Source organism: Eretmochelys imbricata, chromosome 19 (genome assembly GCF_965152235.1).
Source record: "Eretmochelys imbricata isolate rEreImb1 chromosome 19, rEreImb1.hap1, whole genome shotgun sequence".
NCBI lineage: Eukaryota > Metazoa > Chordata > Testudines > Cheloniidae > Eretmochelys > Eretmochelys imbricata.
In genome coordinates this window covers 44,883-61,136 of record NC_135590.1, presented here as the reverse complement: position 1 = coordinate 61,136, position 16,254 = coordinate 44,883, and the positions used below count along the sequence as shown (strand labels likewise).

General features: G+C 39.9%; 1 protein-coding gene across 1 annotated transcript; it reads right to left on the bottom strand.

The window, feature by feature from the left end:
• Positions 1-532: 532 nt before the first annotated feature.
• Positions 533-2,101, bottom strand: GJA9 (gap junction protein alpha 9). The gene has a single exon (XM_077837868.1). The coding sequence runs from the start codon at positions 2,099-2,101 to the stop codon at positions 533-535; it is 1,569 nt and encodes a 522-aa protein (XP_077693994.1).
• Positions 2,102-16,254: the final 14,153 nt, after the last annotated feature.

Below are 16,254 nucleotides of genomic sequence, written 5' to 3'. Positions count from 1 at the left end.
AGAGGCAACTGCACCAAGCGAATCCCTGCCAGCACAGTCCCCCTGGCATGGAGCTATGTGGGAGTGAGGGTGAAAAAGGGCAATGAAGAGGCACAAAGCCTCCACACAAAGATGGCTCCTGTGTCCATCACTTCTCCTCCCCCTCCCCTGCCCCCCACAAAAAAGTCAGTTCAGATTGCAGTGATCCGTAGATTTTTGAGGCTGAACTTGGATGGACTTCATACAGGAATTACTGGGTTGAATTAAAAGTGACTGACATCTGTTTGCTTTAGGAACAGGAAAGATAATGGGGATATCTGCTCTATTAGATTTTAAGTCATCTTTTTATTAAGAGGAAGTAGAATCAATTTCTCATTTCAAGAGTTCTTAACTACTGCACAAGGGTGCTTAGTTCTTTCCATTACCTCAGTGAAAGAGCTGGTGAAAGTTGATTAACTTAACTACAATTACAAATAGGTATAATTCATGTGACAGTGTCCAATAATTTCCCTCAGTACTCATGCATGTAACATATAGGTAAGGTAACAAACACTTAGATCTGAAGATCGGTGGGGGCACGCCTGCTGCTGGCATTACTTGCCAATGACATTCGCCGAGAGGGAGAGAGAGCCTGAGGACTTTCACAATTTCTGCTCTGTTTGGATTCTGAGCTCAACTCGCTTAGAGAATCAGGAGTGTCCGGTCTGCCAATTTTTCTTAGGTCAGTCTTGGAAAGGCCTTGGGCTCTGCTTCCACTGAAGTTGTCTTGTCCTCGGTTGCTGCTCGTTGAAGGAGAATCGGTTGGAGACCCTTCACTCTCAACTACTGTTGAGCAGTTCCATGGGGAACTGACTCCACGTAGCTTTCGAGCACAGTTAATTGAAATAGGGGAAGTCATATCAGGTTGCAATGAACTTCCAGGTGGCAGTTCAGCCAGGTTTCCCAAGCACAGACCGGAAGCAGCAACTAGATTAGAATGCATGCCACTGAGGCAATGTTTCTTTTCATCTTGTTGTTGACTACCGTTAATTTCTGTCCCAAATACCTTGCTTAAGCCTTCATTATTATTTGAGCTGTTATTTCGAGGATGATGGTCCAAAGTATTAGTAGTTTGCGTCTCATCTGGCAATTTACTTTCCTTTTCATCATGGAGGCGATTATTGCTATTTTCAGTATGGTTGTTTTTAACAGATTGGAATGCAGAAGATGAATTTAGATCATGGCCTGCCGTGTAAGTTTGTTTTTCCATTAACATGGTATAACTACTAGGGACAGAAGGGAGAGTTCTTTGTGGAGTTGCGGATGTTCCCATACAAGGGTGGGGTATTACAGAGTTTTTCTTGGATTTACTTACATAGAAATCATCAAAGTCATCCCTGTTTTTATCAGGCCCACAAAATCCCTTTTTAATTTTTTTGATCCCTAGATGGACAATTTCTAAGATGTTTAAAAACAATGATACAATTGCTATTGACTGCATAAATAATATGAACACTGTCTTTTCTGTTGGTCTTGATATAAAACAGTCAACTATGTTTGGACATGGCTCTCTCAGACATTTATAAAGAGGATTGAGCTGGAAACCATAAAGAAGATATTGGCCAATCATAAATGCAACTTCAACTGCAGACCTAGTAAAAATATGTATCACATAAGTGCAGAGCAAGGAGCCTCTCAGGGGTGCTTTGTTGAGCTTTCTTTGTTCCAGTTGCCGGAGTTCTCGCTCCAGTCTTTTCCGATCTTCAGTCATTTCTAGTTCGACTCCTTCAAGTTCCATTCTTACTTGTGCCTTCTTCTTTTGTCTCTCTTTTTCTAAGGCTCTTAGTCTGTATAAAGCATGGCCCATATAGACCAAGGAAGGTGAAGATACAAATATAACTTGCAAGACCCAATATCTTATGAGAGAGATAGGAAAGGCCTGGTCATAGCAAACATTTCTGCAGCCAGGTTGCTCTGTATTGCATATGAATTCTGACTGCTCATCATTCCAGACATCTTCAGCTGCCACACCGAGGACCAACATTCGAAATATGAATAGGATAGTTAACCAGACCTTTCCAATAATAGTGGAATGAATGTGGACCTCTTCCAAGATGCCTCCAAGAAAATTCCAGTCTCCCATGGTTACTCTGCCATCTTAGCACTAAAAGCCATGAAAGATAAACATAAGATATTGTCACAGTTTCAGCCCTTCTATACTATATTAAACAAAAGCTGACACTGATTCTCTCACATTCAAAACATAGTAACCTAGCTCATAAAGAACACCACTCTTTCATGAAAGGCCTGAGATTTTAATATCTCAGGTACAACATGAATACAGTGATGATTTCTAGCTTTTTTTCTTCAAATTAAAAATAAAAATTACCTTAGTAGGGACCAAACCTTACATGGTACTAAGCATCCTCAATTTCCATTGAAGTCAATGGAAGTTTAGGTGCTTGGCCCTTTGCAGAATTGGGTTCTTACTGAGGTTATTAAAGTCCAGTAAATATGCCTTTAATAATTAGTGGATATCTAAAGTAAGTATAGAAAAAATCTCAAATCTACATAAATTGTATACTGGGGAATGTTACTTCTGAACAGGGAAATCAGAAAAGCTACGAAGAGGGTTGAAAGCCACAAAATCAGGAGGCTTTTATCTGGTATAAATAAAGGTCAAACATAGTATACTGGATTTAAAAGAAACCTGCAGCGATTAGTTTTCAGAGTAGCAGCCATGTTAGTCTGTATCCGCAAAAAGAAAAGGAGTAATTGTGGTACCTTAGAGACTAACAAATTTATTTGAGCATAAGCTTTCGTGAGCTACAGCTCACTTCATTGGATACAGTGATTAGTTATAGTTCCCTTGATAGTTAATAAAACATTATTATTTAGTGAATACGTTTAATGGATTTTTCAGAACAGTTTTTAGAAATATCTGTCACTATCCCATTAGGTTGATAGCTGAGAATGGATTTTTTTTATTTTTAATTATGCTTCTCAGCAGTAGCTTCACCCTCAAGAAGCCTGGGATAGAATGGATTGCTTTCTTCTCTTCACATACCAGAGCTATTATTTTCTAAAAGTCATTTGACCTGAAGAAGAGCTCTGGGTGGCTCAAAAGCTTGTCTCTCTCACTAGAAGAAGTTGGTCCAATAAGAGATGTTACCTCTCTCATTTCAGTCATTGCCATTTATGGTGAAAGATACATCACTCATGTAAAGCCTAAACAAATAGGATTTACAAAGGATTTGCACAAGCGACCTACAGAGATTTGGGGGGGCCTGATGGTCTCACCCATGCCCTTCCTTCATCTCATTAGGAACCATCTCCCACATGCTCTGTGGAGAGAGCCACTGTGGCACACTGCTCCATTGCATTCAAAGGACTGTGGAATCCTTTTATGACCTCTCTGTGGTCTGTCATCCTACACCATACTTGTGCCAGAGCAGTATCACCGTGGCTTGGATTGTGCACTCTTGTGAAGGCTACCAGACTTTCCTTCTCTATGAGTAAATAGGTGAAGACATTTTCAGGTCTTGGTTTTCAAAATTGTTGAGCACCAACAACTGCAGTTGAAGTCAGTGGGAGTTGCAGTTTTTCAAGTACATAAGAAAATCAGGCCCCCACTGACTGTCTCACACAGTGAAGGTTTATCATCCTCACTATCTATAATACTTCTTTCAGGCCACAAAACAATTCAGTAGCTTGAGTTCTGAAATATGTTAAAATTAAAAAAAAAAAATCAGACTTTTTGAACACACAGTTGTGAGCTCACAATATAATCAGTGAATAAGTGGCACATAATGAGAACTGTAGTCATGGTTTATTAAAATAAATATTTTAAGTAAAAATACACTGAAAAATTGCCAGCATTTGCCTAAATGTTTATAGTAAAATAAAATTTAAAGCTGGTAATATTTCCATTAAATCACAAGACTTGCACTTACTACAGAGAAAGAAAAGGAGTACTTGTGGCACCTTAGAGACTAACCAATTTATTTGAGCATGAGCTTTCGTGAGCTACAGCTTTGCTGCTTTCTGTTTTACAGTGAAATATCCTGAAAATACCTGATAGGATTATTTATAATTTTTAACATATTTATTGAATATTATGCAGTATGTTGACAAAGAAACTGTTTTACTATGTTTTTGTAGCAATAAAAGATAAGCAATTATGCTGACAGTATTCATTTAAAATGTGCTGCATGTATAATTTAATAGGCTCCTGTTATACTAAAAACACTTGTAGTAACATTGATGCAGGAGACATTTTATACATTAAGAGAGCCTGCTAGAGGTAAACAATATAATTTCAATTGATTTTTAATTAACTGGATGAAAGAAATACCAATGATTAAAACATACCTGTCTTGACTAAAATGTGCCATGTAAGAACACTATGGTATCCAATAAAAAGTCACATCCTCTGTCATCTTTCATCTGTCTCAGAGATTTTACAAAATATCAAAAGAGAGCTTCTTCCACTGCTGGAGGATTTATTTAATGGAGTTCAAGCCTTGTGCATTGAACTTATAGTCAGGAAAAAAATCAATTTGTTGTTCAGTCTGCCATGGCTTCTAGCAAAATTTAACTATGACCAAAATTAACCTGATGCAATGAAACAATCACTCCCAACAGCCAGAAATGCAAAACTTCAGGAGTCTAGGATGCTTCCCAATTCTCCCCCACCACTTTTTTCTTTTTTTTTTTTTTTTTTTTGGTAATTCAGCATGACAGTCTCAGTCCTCAGAAGGAAAAAAAACCCACAAAACTATTTTTATAGGTTTTTTTAAAAATCATATTGCAGTTATACTGCATGTATTGACCCTTTGTCTCCAACAAGTTATTTCCAGTTTAAATGATCCAACATTGCTAATTTAAAACAACTATATATTTTACTCATAGAGAGGCAAATACTGAGGGGTCCGGATACTGACAAATTCAAATTCATTAGACCTGGTGCGAGTTTGTCCAAGTAAGGACTGCTGGACAACCAAGTATTTGAATGCCCTGGCTATTGGAAAGACCAACAGGAGGGGCTGATGAGTGGGGTGGGGGGGAGTATTTTACCAGGTTCCCCTTTTGGAGTTTTCCTCCGAAGTCTCCCATCAGAGGGGTAGGGTTTGACCACTGTGGAAGAAGCAGTGGATACAAGTTCCACCTGTGAGTCTCTGAGGATCCCTTGGAGGCCATCAGTGGTTGGCACAACATAAAAAATGTAGGCAGAGACAGAAGGCACAGGATCACTGGTGCAGAAGCTCTGTGCCTCCACATCCCGGGGCAACCTGCTGGTTTTCTTGGCCATGCAGCTCCATTAGTTCTGGGGACAGTGGTGGCTGATCTTCGCACACAGAAAACTTGCATGCAGCGTGGATTTCCATGCATACAAATATAAGGAGATGATCAGTCTCTGAGTAAGGTGCTCAGGGCCTGGCCTATAGGTTTTTAACACCTTTGTTCGAAATTCTGTCATTTTAATAACCAAATTTAAAGATTATCTTTAGTCTCAGAGGAGTATGGAAGAGCAATATTATTGTTATATATAGTGCCAGACACCAAAATTGATGATTTTTTAGGGAACTTGCTTGTTTTCACGTGTGCTGGAAATTCAGATGGATCTCTGTGGCTAGAGAGGCACAACCGTGGCATGGAAAGGGTATGACTGGTTCTCTTAATTAAGAGGGCTCTCGGATTCAATTTTTTTTTTTAAAACACACATTCTAGAAAATTAACTTGTCATTTAATGGCAGGTGTTTTATTCCTTATAACTGGTGAGCAATATCATCTTTCAGGTTTTATATATATGCATTAATATTTATATAAACATAATTTTTATAAGGCACTTCAGCCTTATTTACTTGGTGGGAGTGGTAGTCTGGACCTAATGGTGTAAGTATTTACATTTATTTTCCTAGGGCCTTGTGACAGGATTGCCTCTGCAGCATCCCTTTGTGGCCCATAAGGGCACAACACCCAATTGTTGGTCTCCACTGGTATGTCACTGTCTCTGTGAGGTCGAAGGTAGTGGTGCTCTGACCCTCTGCCTAGGCACATTTCAGTCCTAGCCCTTTCAGAATGTTGTGGTCCAAGTGAAATAAGCAAACAAACAAAAACAAAAAGCCACAACTAAAAACAAGGTCATCTGACATTTGGGATGGGATCTTGCCTCAAAAGTCTGTGCTTCCACCGATCACCTTGTGTCTTGTCATCCCTACTGACAGGGACTTATCTGTTCAGCAAGCTAACTCAGTCTCTGGGCTGCAACCAGGATTCTCTCCAATCAAGAGAAGCAGAGCTCCGTTTTCTTTCCTGGTCAGCTCTGAGCTAGGCTGAGGCCTGGTTTACACTACAGAGTTAAGTCAACGCAAGGTCACTTATGTCAACCTAATTATGTCAGTGTCTATGCTAGAATGCTGCTTCTGCTGAAGTAAGTCCCCTCACCCTGCACAGACATAATAACTCCACCTCCATGAGCGGTGTAGCACATATGCTGACATAGTTAGGGCGAAACAGTAACTGTATCACGGGGTAGCCGTGTTAGTTTGTATCCATAAAAACAACAAGGAGTCCAGTGGCACCTTAAAGACTAACAGATTTATTTGAACATAAGCTTTCATGGGTAAAAACCCCACTTCTTCAGATGCAGGGAGTGAAAATTACAGATGCAGACATAAATATACTGACACATGAAGAGAAGGGAGGTACCTCACAAGTGGAGAACCAGTGTTGACCGGGCCAATTCGATCAGGGTGGATGTAGTCCACCCCCAATAACAGATGAGGAGGTGTCAATTCCAGGAGAGGCAAAGCTGCTTTTGTAGTGAGCCAGCCACTCCCGGTCCCTATTCAAGCCCAAATTAATGGTGTTAAATTTGCAAATGAATTTTATTTCTGATGTTTCTCTTTGAAGTCTGTTTCTGAAGTTTTTTTGTTCACATATAGCTACTTTCAAATCTGTTATAGAATGTCCAGGAAGATTGAAGTGTTCGCCTACTGGCTTTTGTATGTTACCATTCCTGATGTCCGATTTGTGTCCATTTATTCTTTTACATAGGGACTGTCCGAGTACATGGCAGAGGGGCATTGCTGGCACATGATGGCATATAACACATTAATAGACGTGCAGGGAATGAGCCTCTGATGGTGTGGCTGATGTGGTTGGGTCCTCTGATGGTGTCGCTAGAGTAGATATGGGGACAGAGTAGACAACGAAGTTTGCTGCAGGGTTCCTGGGTTAGTGTTTCTGTGGTGTGGTGTGTAGTTGCTGGTGAGTATTTGCTTCAGGTTGGGGGGTTGTCTGTAAGCGAGGACTGGCCTGCATCCCAAGGTCTGGGAGCATGAGGGATCGTTTTCCAGGATAGGTTGTAGATCGTTGATAATGTGCTGGAGAGGTTTTAGCTGGGGGCTGTACATGATGGCCAGTGGTGTTCTGTTATTTTCCTTGTCGGACGTGTCCTGAAGTAGGTGATTTCTGGGTACCCGTCTTGCTCTGTCAGTCTGTTTCCTCACTTCCACAGGTGGGTTTTAAGAATGCTTGATAAAAGATCTTGTAGGTGTTTGTCTCTGTCTGAGGGATTGGAGCAAATTCGGTTGTATCTTAGGGCTTGGCTGTAGACAATGGATCGTGTGATGTGTTCTGGATGGAAGCTGGAGGCATGTAGGTAAGTATAGTGGTCAGTAGGTTTCCGATATAGGGTGGTGTTTATGTGACCATCACTTATTTGCACTATAGTGTCCAGGAAGTGGATCTCTTGTGTGGACTGATCCAGGCTGAGGTTAATGGTGGAAATTGTTGAAATCCAGGTGGAATTCTTCAAGGGCCTCCTTCCTGTGGGTCCATATGATGAAGATGTCATCAATGTAGCGTAAGTAAAGGAGGGGCACTAGGGGACAAGAGCTGAGGAAGCGTTGTTCTAAGTCAGCCATAAATATGTTGGCATACTGTGGGGCCACGCGGGAACCCATAGTAGTGCCACTGACTTGAAGGTATAAGTTGTCTCCAAATCTGAAATGGTTGTGGGTGAGGATAAAGTCACAAAGCTCAGTCACCAGGTATGCCGTGGTCTCATCAGGGATACTGTTCTTGACAGCTTGTAGTCCATCCTCATGTGGAATATTGGTATAAAGACCTTCTACATCCATGGTGGCCAGGATGGCGTTTTCAGGAAGATCACCAATGCACTGTAGTTTCCTCAGAAAGTCGGTGGTGTCTCAAAGATAGCTAGGAGTGCTGGTAGCGTAGGGTCTGAGGAGAGAGTCCAAATAGCCAGATAATCCTGCTGTAAGAGTGGTAATGCCTGAGATGATGGGGCATCCAGGATTTCCAGGTTTATGGATCTTGGATAGCAGATAGAATACCCCTGGTCAGGGCTCTGGGGGTGTGTCTATGTAGATTTGTTCCCATGCTGTAGCAGGGAGTTTCTTGAGCAGATGGTGTAGTTTCTTTTGGTACTCCTCAGTGGGGTCAGAGGATAGTGGCCCGTAGAATGTGATGTTGGAGAGTTGCCTGGCAGTGACTGTGTAGACACTGGGTTACTTACATCACCTGATGGCTGTCATCCCTGAGTGGAGCTGACAGTTGGAGCCTGCCCGCCCCTCCACCCCAGGCTGACAGCCTAAGCTGTCAGCTGGGCGCAGGCTCACAGCTGGGCTCTGCCCCAGTGCTGATAGCCCAGAGCTGCCGGACTCCAGCTGTTAGTGTCCCACAATGCTCCACTTCAATCGGTGGAAGGACTCCTGGTGAGGATGCGCACCACTGACGGAAGGAGCAGGTGTGGCCACGAACCACCGCCTTAATTACCATGGTGGCTGTATGTCGACTTACCATAAGTGGACTTAATTTTATAGTGTAGACAAGCCCTCAGTCTCGTCCTTTTAACTCTCCTCTCCATGCCTGACATCTGCTACAGGTGTAGTGCAACAGGCCAACTGAGACCACAGGCTCTCCTTAACCTTCTCATGGCCAATGTGGGGTCTCTCTGCCCCATCGCAGAACAGTTCATCAAAACAGATTTACTTGGGCATATATCTCCTTGGATTTATTCATTCCCTGATATTCATCACTGTATAAATATAAAGCTATGGCCATTAAAGCACTAAATTTAGGCTGAATTTCAATCACATATAAGTGGCAAACACTCAGCTTGACTGTACAAAATCTAAATGTGCAAATACTCTCATACACTAAGTTCTGTATAACTTAAACAATGCAGCATCAATCAGAACCCTACAATCACCTTCTCAACCCTCCTTAAAAAAACAAGATAAACCAACACCCTTGTCCCCACCCCCTCCCACAATGTGTTATCTTAACTTATCATTTCCAGCTCTGTACTTCTCATTCTTCTTTCCCCCTCCTTTCTTGTCAGCGTACTATTTACCTCTTTAAAAGCAAATTGGTCTTTTACCTCTTTAAAAGCAAATTGTCTCTATTTATTCCTCTTTACCTCTCTGACCATGTCGGTATTTTTATTTTTAAACGTTCAAGTCATTATCATTCCACATTGGTCTTCAGGTGTAGCAACAATGAAACGCATGCAACTAAGAGTTGGATTTGGTCTGTAAACAGGAAAGAGGAGAAAAGAGCTCCCCTTTCCTCAATCCTGCAACTTATCCCTGAGTTAACACCATGTACCTGGAGTTCCAATGCACTAAACATAACATATTTAAATACATTGTTCAACTGTAAAAGTTGTATATAAACACAAGAAGACTGGGTCTCTCCAGTACATCAGGAGCAACTACCTTTCTTCAGGACCATCTATAGCTATATAGAGGCCCTCCAGCTCCATAACTGCTCACATAGAACAGCCTTATTGGGTTTTTTTTGTTTGTTTGTTTGTCTGAAGAATCCTGTTTCATACTCTTTACCCTATACCAGCTTGCCTCCTGCTGCAGAGAAGTCCTGACAATTAGGTAAACCCTTTTTATCTTAGTGAAGATCATAAATCCTCATGAGATACTCTAAGAAAGCTGAGGTATCAAGAGGCAAAACAACTTATGCAAGGTCACAAAAAGTCTGTAGCAGAGCTGGGAATAGAATCCAGATCACCTCATTCCCAGTCTAGTGCCTTAAGCACAAGATTATATTGCCACTCTGCAGAGGCTGGTAGAGAGGGAGAACTGGCAGCTGCTGGAGCAGAGAGTTCAGCCTCTGTGTAGGTGGCCCTCCTTCAAGTTAACAAAGAAAGACGACTTTTTAACCAATACTTCTCTCTGAAGAGCCTCACGAGGACAGAAGGATTTCAGAGCCCAACATCTCATGAGTAAATCCCCACCACTTGAAGTAACCTCGCTGGCAGAATTAGAACTGTTGGGGCATAGGCTTTAAACTGAGGCCTTTACAATGTCCTGAAGGGGTATGAGTGTGTCTCTCTCTCTTTGAAATATTGTTTTCAAAGCACTTAAATATGTTGAGCCAATTAGACAACTCTAATTCCATTTTCAACTCTATTTTGGAAAAGATGGTATCTTCGGGCTCCTGCCTTCAGAAACATTCATATTTAGCAGATTGATGCAAAAATGTAGTAGGAAAAAAATCTTTGTTTTTTCTTAAAATCTTTGGAACAGGAAAAAATAAAATGTGTCAGTTTTGTGTACAATGCTTTTTCCTGCAGCTGGCCAGATCAGAACATTGCCCCAATGTGGTGTGTCACTAAGCAAGCCTGGAAACATGAAACTGGACTATTAGAACAATATAGTTGAGACCTGTAATATGGTATCTAGCAATTCTACTTGGTTTTAGGCCCATCAGTTCATTGTAAAATTGTAGAATAAATTTCTGATACAAATGGTGCCATGAACAGGGTAAGTAAGCTTCCTGTGCTGAAACCCATGAACAACTAATCAATATCCTGTCAGTCTGGCACAGAGTATCAATCAATCGGTCATGTCCGATTTCATAGTTAAATGAAACCTTGTCCCAAAATGTAATCAGTCATTCCTACAAGCACCAGAAAGTCCCTGTGACACGTTTCTGGGTTAACCAAGATATGCAGGGTGAGCCGCTACCCCCTGCTTATAATGTGAAGGAGTCTCATCTGTGCCCACCAAGGAAAATTCTCTCAAAGCTACCAGCTGCAGGCAACACAAACACTGCCTCCATTCCAGGCTACCACAAGCCCTGCTCTTTCCCGAGGCACAGTAGCAATTTACACACTCCATATAGTTACACTCACGTGCCCAGTCCCTTACATTGCAGACACCTGCAGTGTACACCAATCCACTCCACCATGGAAGCAGTGAACCTGACTTTACCGGCTTCACCTCAGTTCAACACTCTCTCCTTAGGACAAGACACTTAGACATGTCTGTAGTAAAACCAAATTTAAGTTTATTTAATAATGCTTGAGTTAAATATTCAAATAAATGCAAGTAAAAGGATTTGTAAATATAAGGTTACAGGTAAAATAAAAACATTAAAAAAATCTAGAACCTATACTTACTAACAAGTTACTTCCCTGTCTAAAAAAAGTATTTCTCATCCAATGGTCAGTCCATACAGCACTTGTCCAGTCCAGCTGAAATCCACTTTTCATGAGACACTCATTCTGGCAGAGTATCTTGTCTGTAATGGATAAAATTTTGTGTCCTTTTTCTTTCTCTTATACAGTGCAAGACTTTTCTCTCTCTTCATAATCAGAGCATTTAATTAACTTCAGCTCAATTCTTGTGGCCCCACATTCAGTCTTTTTATGCGGGGTGTGTGGGGGGAAGCTGGGTTCTTTTATCTTTGTCAAAGCTCAAGCTTGTATCTGTTCTGAACTATACACACAGGCCTGGGCTGGGTCAACAGATGTCAACTGTTCTCATTGTTGAGTCAGCTCTGAGACCCATCCTGTTTCAGTTGACATGGTTCATCTCCAACAGTTTTGGAACATAACATTTTACATATTTTAAAAACTATTTATCTTCTTACAATAACCATGATGATATGCTAATTCTTAGCTTTTGGCAGAGGCTTCACACAATCTTTGGTGAAATACTGGGATGATGGTCAGCTAGGTGTAATATACTTGCCTGGGGATGTATGTGTCACAGTCCCCTTTTTATTTGGCCTGTCAGTATCTGTTTTCAATTGGTGTTTAAAACAGGTTTCTTAATATGTTGTGTCCCCCACATCTGTCCCCAAAAAGAACTTTAATATTGATTTTAAAAAGATCCTTGATCCATTTAAATGCTTTATCCAAAGTCATTAAAGATTTTCTCAGTCTCAATCTTTACAGCAATACAGGAGATTAGCTTATTGAGTCTAGGAACCAATTCCATTTTAGAATATGAATATACCCAAGGAACTTTTACCTGACTTAAAATTGTTTGACTGGCATAACATTTTTTAAAAAACTATAATTCTAGCTTGTCTTCAGGGAAAATTAACAAGATTACTAGAAATATTTCAGCAAATGGTTTAGCAATTCTACAAAACACATGAAATTGAGTTGTACAGTACTGTCCAAGCATTTACTATCTCAGTCTCTCTCTCTTAAGAATTGGCAATTCTGTCTGACTGCTGTAATAAGTCTGATTACAGACTCTTTTGGTGGGTTGAGTAAGTGAACAGGTGGTGGTGTATGGAAGGCTTCAGGCCCTAGAATACTTTCTATCTAGATTCTTATACCATACACATCAACATGGTAGCTGACCATCTGTTTCCTTACTCTCTCTCCTTCACAAGTAGATTATAACAAAATGGCAGCCAACAAGGAAAAAGCCACTCCAAGAAGTTTCAGTACTTCCAACAGCAGTATGTTCTTGTGGAGGTTAAACAAACACAGTGAGGATTGCCCTCTCGCTATCACAGAAGTCTCATATAAGGGAAGACCAGCCCCACCCCAATGTGATTACAGTGCAAGGTAAACATATTGTTCTGTTAGGGCTCTATAGTACAAACTAATCACCAAGCTAAAATACACTACAGCTTTGTTCTATACAGCACCATTCATATAAACGGTATGCCAAATGCTTATGGAGATAAACAATAAAAGATAGTTGGCAATATGTGATGTAATTAGAACAGTAAGGCATACTTAAATTGGTGATTAAGTTTTAATTGTAAGCTCTTTGGCATAGGAACTGTTATATACACTTTGTGAAGTGCCTAGCACAAAGGACCCCTCCCCTATTTGACCTGAGGATACTCTTATATAAATATTAAATAATAATGCCACTAATAAGGAAAAGTAAGTTGAGAGCTGCAGTCAAGGGTGAAGGGAGATTTTTTGATAGAATGGGCCCTAGTAGCATTTAGGGCTGTCAATTAATTGCAGTTGATGCATGTGATTAATGCAGAACAAATTAACTAGACTTTTAAAATAGCCACAATCAGTTTTAATTGCACTGTTAATAATAGAATACCAATGTACATTTATTATAAATATTTTGGATGTTTTTCTACATTTTCAATATATTGATTTCAATTACAACACAGAATGCAAAGTTTACAATGCTAACCTATTTTTATTTTTGATTAAAAATATTTGCACTGTAAAAAAGAAATTGTATTTTTAAATCCACCTCATACAAGTCCACGCAGTCCTACTTCTTGTTCAGCCAGTCGCTAAGACAAACAAGTTTGTTTACATTTACAGGAGATAATGCTGCCCCCTTCTTATTTGCAATGTCATCTGAAAGTGAGAACAGGGGTTCGCATGGCACTGTTGTAGCTGGCATTGCAAGTTATTACTTGCCAGAGACGCTAAACATTCATATGCCCCTTCATGCTTCAACTTATAGGCTCTAAAGCGTTACAATATTTTGTTTTTGACTGCAGTTATGTAAAAAAAAAAATCTACATTTGTAAATTGCACTTGCACCAGACACTATATAAGATGAATTGAAAAATACTAGTTTTTAATCTTTTTTAGTGTAAATATTTGTAATCAAAATATAAAGTGAGCACTGCATACTTTGTATTGTAGTTGAAACCAATATATCTGAAAATGTCAAAAAATCCAAAATATTTATAATAAATGTAAATTGGTATTCTATTAACAATGCAATTAAAACTATATTTAATCACCACTATATTTTTTAATCTCATGGTTAATTGAGATTTTTTTAAATCGTTTGCCAGCCCTATTAGGATATAATTGAATAGGATACAGTTTGAGTTTGTGGAGTTTCTCCTGAATTCTTCAGTTAAGAGTGCTTTGTTTAACTATTTACAATTACTATAGTTCATAGTCTGTAGCAAGTGTGCCCTCTCCCCAACACACCTGGCATGAAGAAACAGTGCCAAATGGCAGCTAGTCTCAACAGGGTGAGGTGGCTCATTTCAGTAGCACAAACCTCATAACTGAAGGATTCCAGAAGGAGAAGCTGGTCAGAGTGTACTTGACACTGGAGTCTCAAACTATCCCCGTCTTTTGTGGACAAGAGCTCTCCCTCCACCCCAGCATAATGGCCCATTGCAGATTCTTCAAAACACTAGAAAATAAGTTCTCCTCACGTGATATCTACTTAGGAACAAATAATGGAAGTGTAATGTAGAAACAATATGGCAATGTCCAGGTCCAAACTGGGAAATGAGTGGGGCTGACCATGAAGGATGTCATGGGCGTGCTAACTAGTAAAACCACTTCTTGCTCAGGCAAGTCTATGTAACCCTCACTGAGTAAGAAATAATTTTTTTTCACCACAAAGGCAGAGGCTCACTCTTTCTCTATACCAGACACAAAGATTAAGCTCTGGGAGCCATGTTATGACTCAATGGGAAACAGCAGTTAATAGCAACATAGTCAAAACATATGCAAGAAAGAGAGTCTGGACTTATGACAAAATTGCAGTCAGCCCTCACACAGATGACCAACATCTAACAAATGGTTTACACAATTCTCTGTTAAACTATTTGAATTTTATTCAGGTGAGGGGCACAGAGCACCCCTTTTGGGGATGCATCCAAGATGCATTTATTTCATTTTTTTACCCTTCTTTCTGCCACATGTTCAACTGCTGAAGCTGTAAGTGAGGGGAAAAGGAGATAACCAGATCTGCACCTTCATGATGCATCAACTGGTATCTAATTTTAAACTCTAGTGACCTAGAGATGAAAAACTATATATTCGCTTTGCAAGCTGAAGCCACCTTAACCAGTTTTTACCTTTTTGATATAAAAAGGTATCAGACTGTATCAGATACAATTTAACATTAAAAACTATAAACCACATTGTCCTCATGGAAAAATACTCCTAAAACCAAGAGCTTTTAATTCTTAATCATCAATAGGATGTGCTTTAGAGACAATATTGATTTTTATTTTCTACTGTATTTTGTCTGACCTACAATGATCATCTAAATGAATAGAAGTACAAATAACCCCAGGATGCATGAGTTTTCTTATGGCTAGGCTTATTCCTGTCACTTTCTTTGTTGTTCTGGTAAATTTGTAATTAACATTTAAAAAGTATAACTGTTGATATGTATGGATATGCATAGAGAGAAAGTATGTATAAAACTAGAGGTACCACATTCCTCCCCTCCCCCACAATAGTTTTTAGATCAGTTCACAAAGCCTGAGGTAACTGCTGATTGGTAGTGAACATTTCTGTGCTTCTGCTTACATAAGCACTGTTTGCAAAAATTGGGTTTGTCCTTCAGATCATCCAAAAGGTCTATATTTCTTCCACAAATCGGAGTTGTTTACTAGTTAGCATAGATTTGGCTACTCTTCATATCTCCTCTTTCTGTGAAAAAGAGCCACAATAAAGAAAGCAGTAAGCACTTGTATACTTTGCAATCATTAAATGCATAAATTCTCAAAGAAAATTACAGAACAGACAGTGTGCAAGTTATTTAGAAATTTGGACCAGTAACTGGACAAAGTCAAGTCACCAAAATGTAAAGAGTCACATCTTTCCCAATAGAAAATAATTAAAGCATAGAGGTCTCAGCATATGGGTAAGTCACTATTCTTAAACAAGGAGAAAGTGGCAAATGAAATAGTATCAATTCGAGATGGGGAGGAACAGGTGGGCTTCACAACCTACAATGAATTTTCTTCCCTCCAGGAGAAAGGAGGAAGACAACAAGTTGGGGGCACTTTCACAGTGGCTGTTGTAGAGGTAGGTAGCTGGGAACCCGGACAATCAGTCTACATCAGCTGCAGCTGTGTTAACTGCTCATCCTCAATAGTTTAGGGAAATTCAGAGCAAAGGGAAATCCTAAATCAGATAAGTCCAGATTACAATCAAGATCAAGTTACAATGAAAACCATTATCTATTTAAGCATGTTTTAACTGGTAATGGCAGAAGCACAAAACTGCTTTTCCTCAGACAGATGTAGCATCATGTGTTT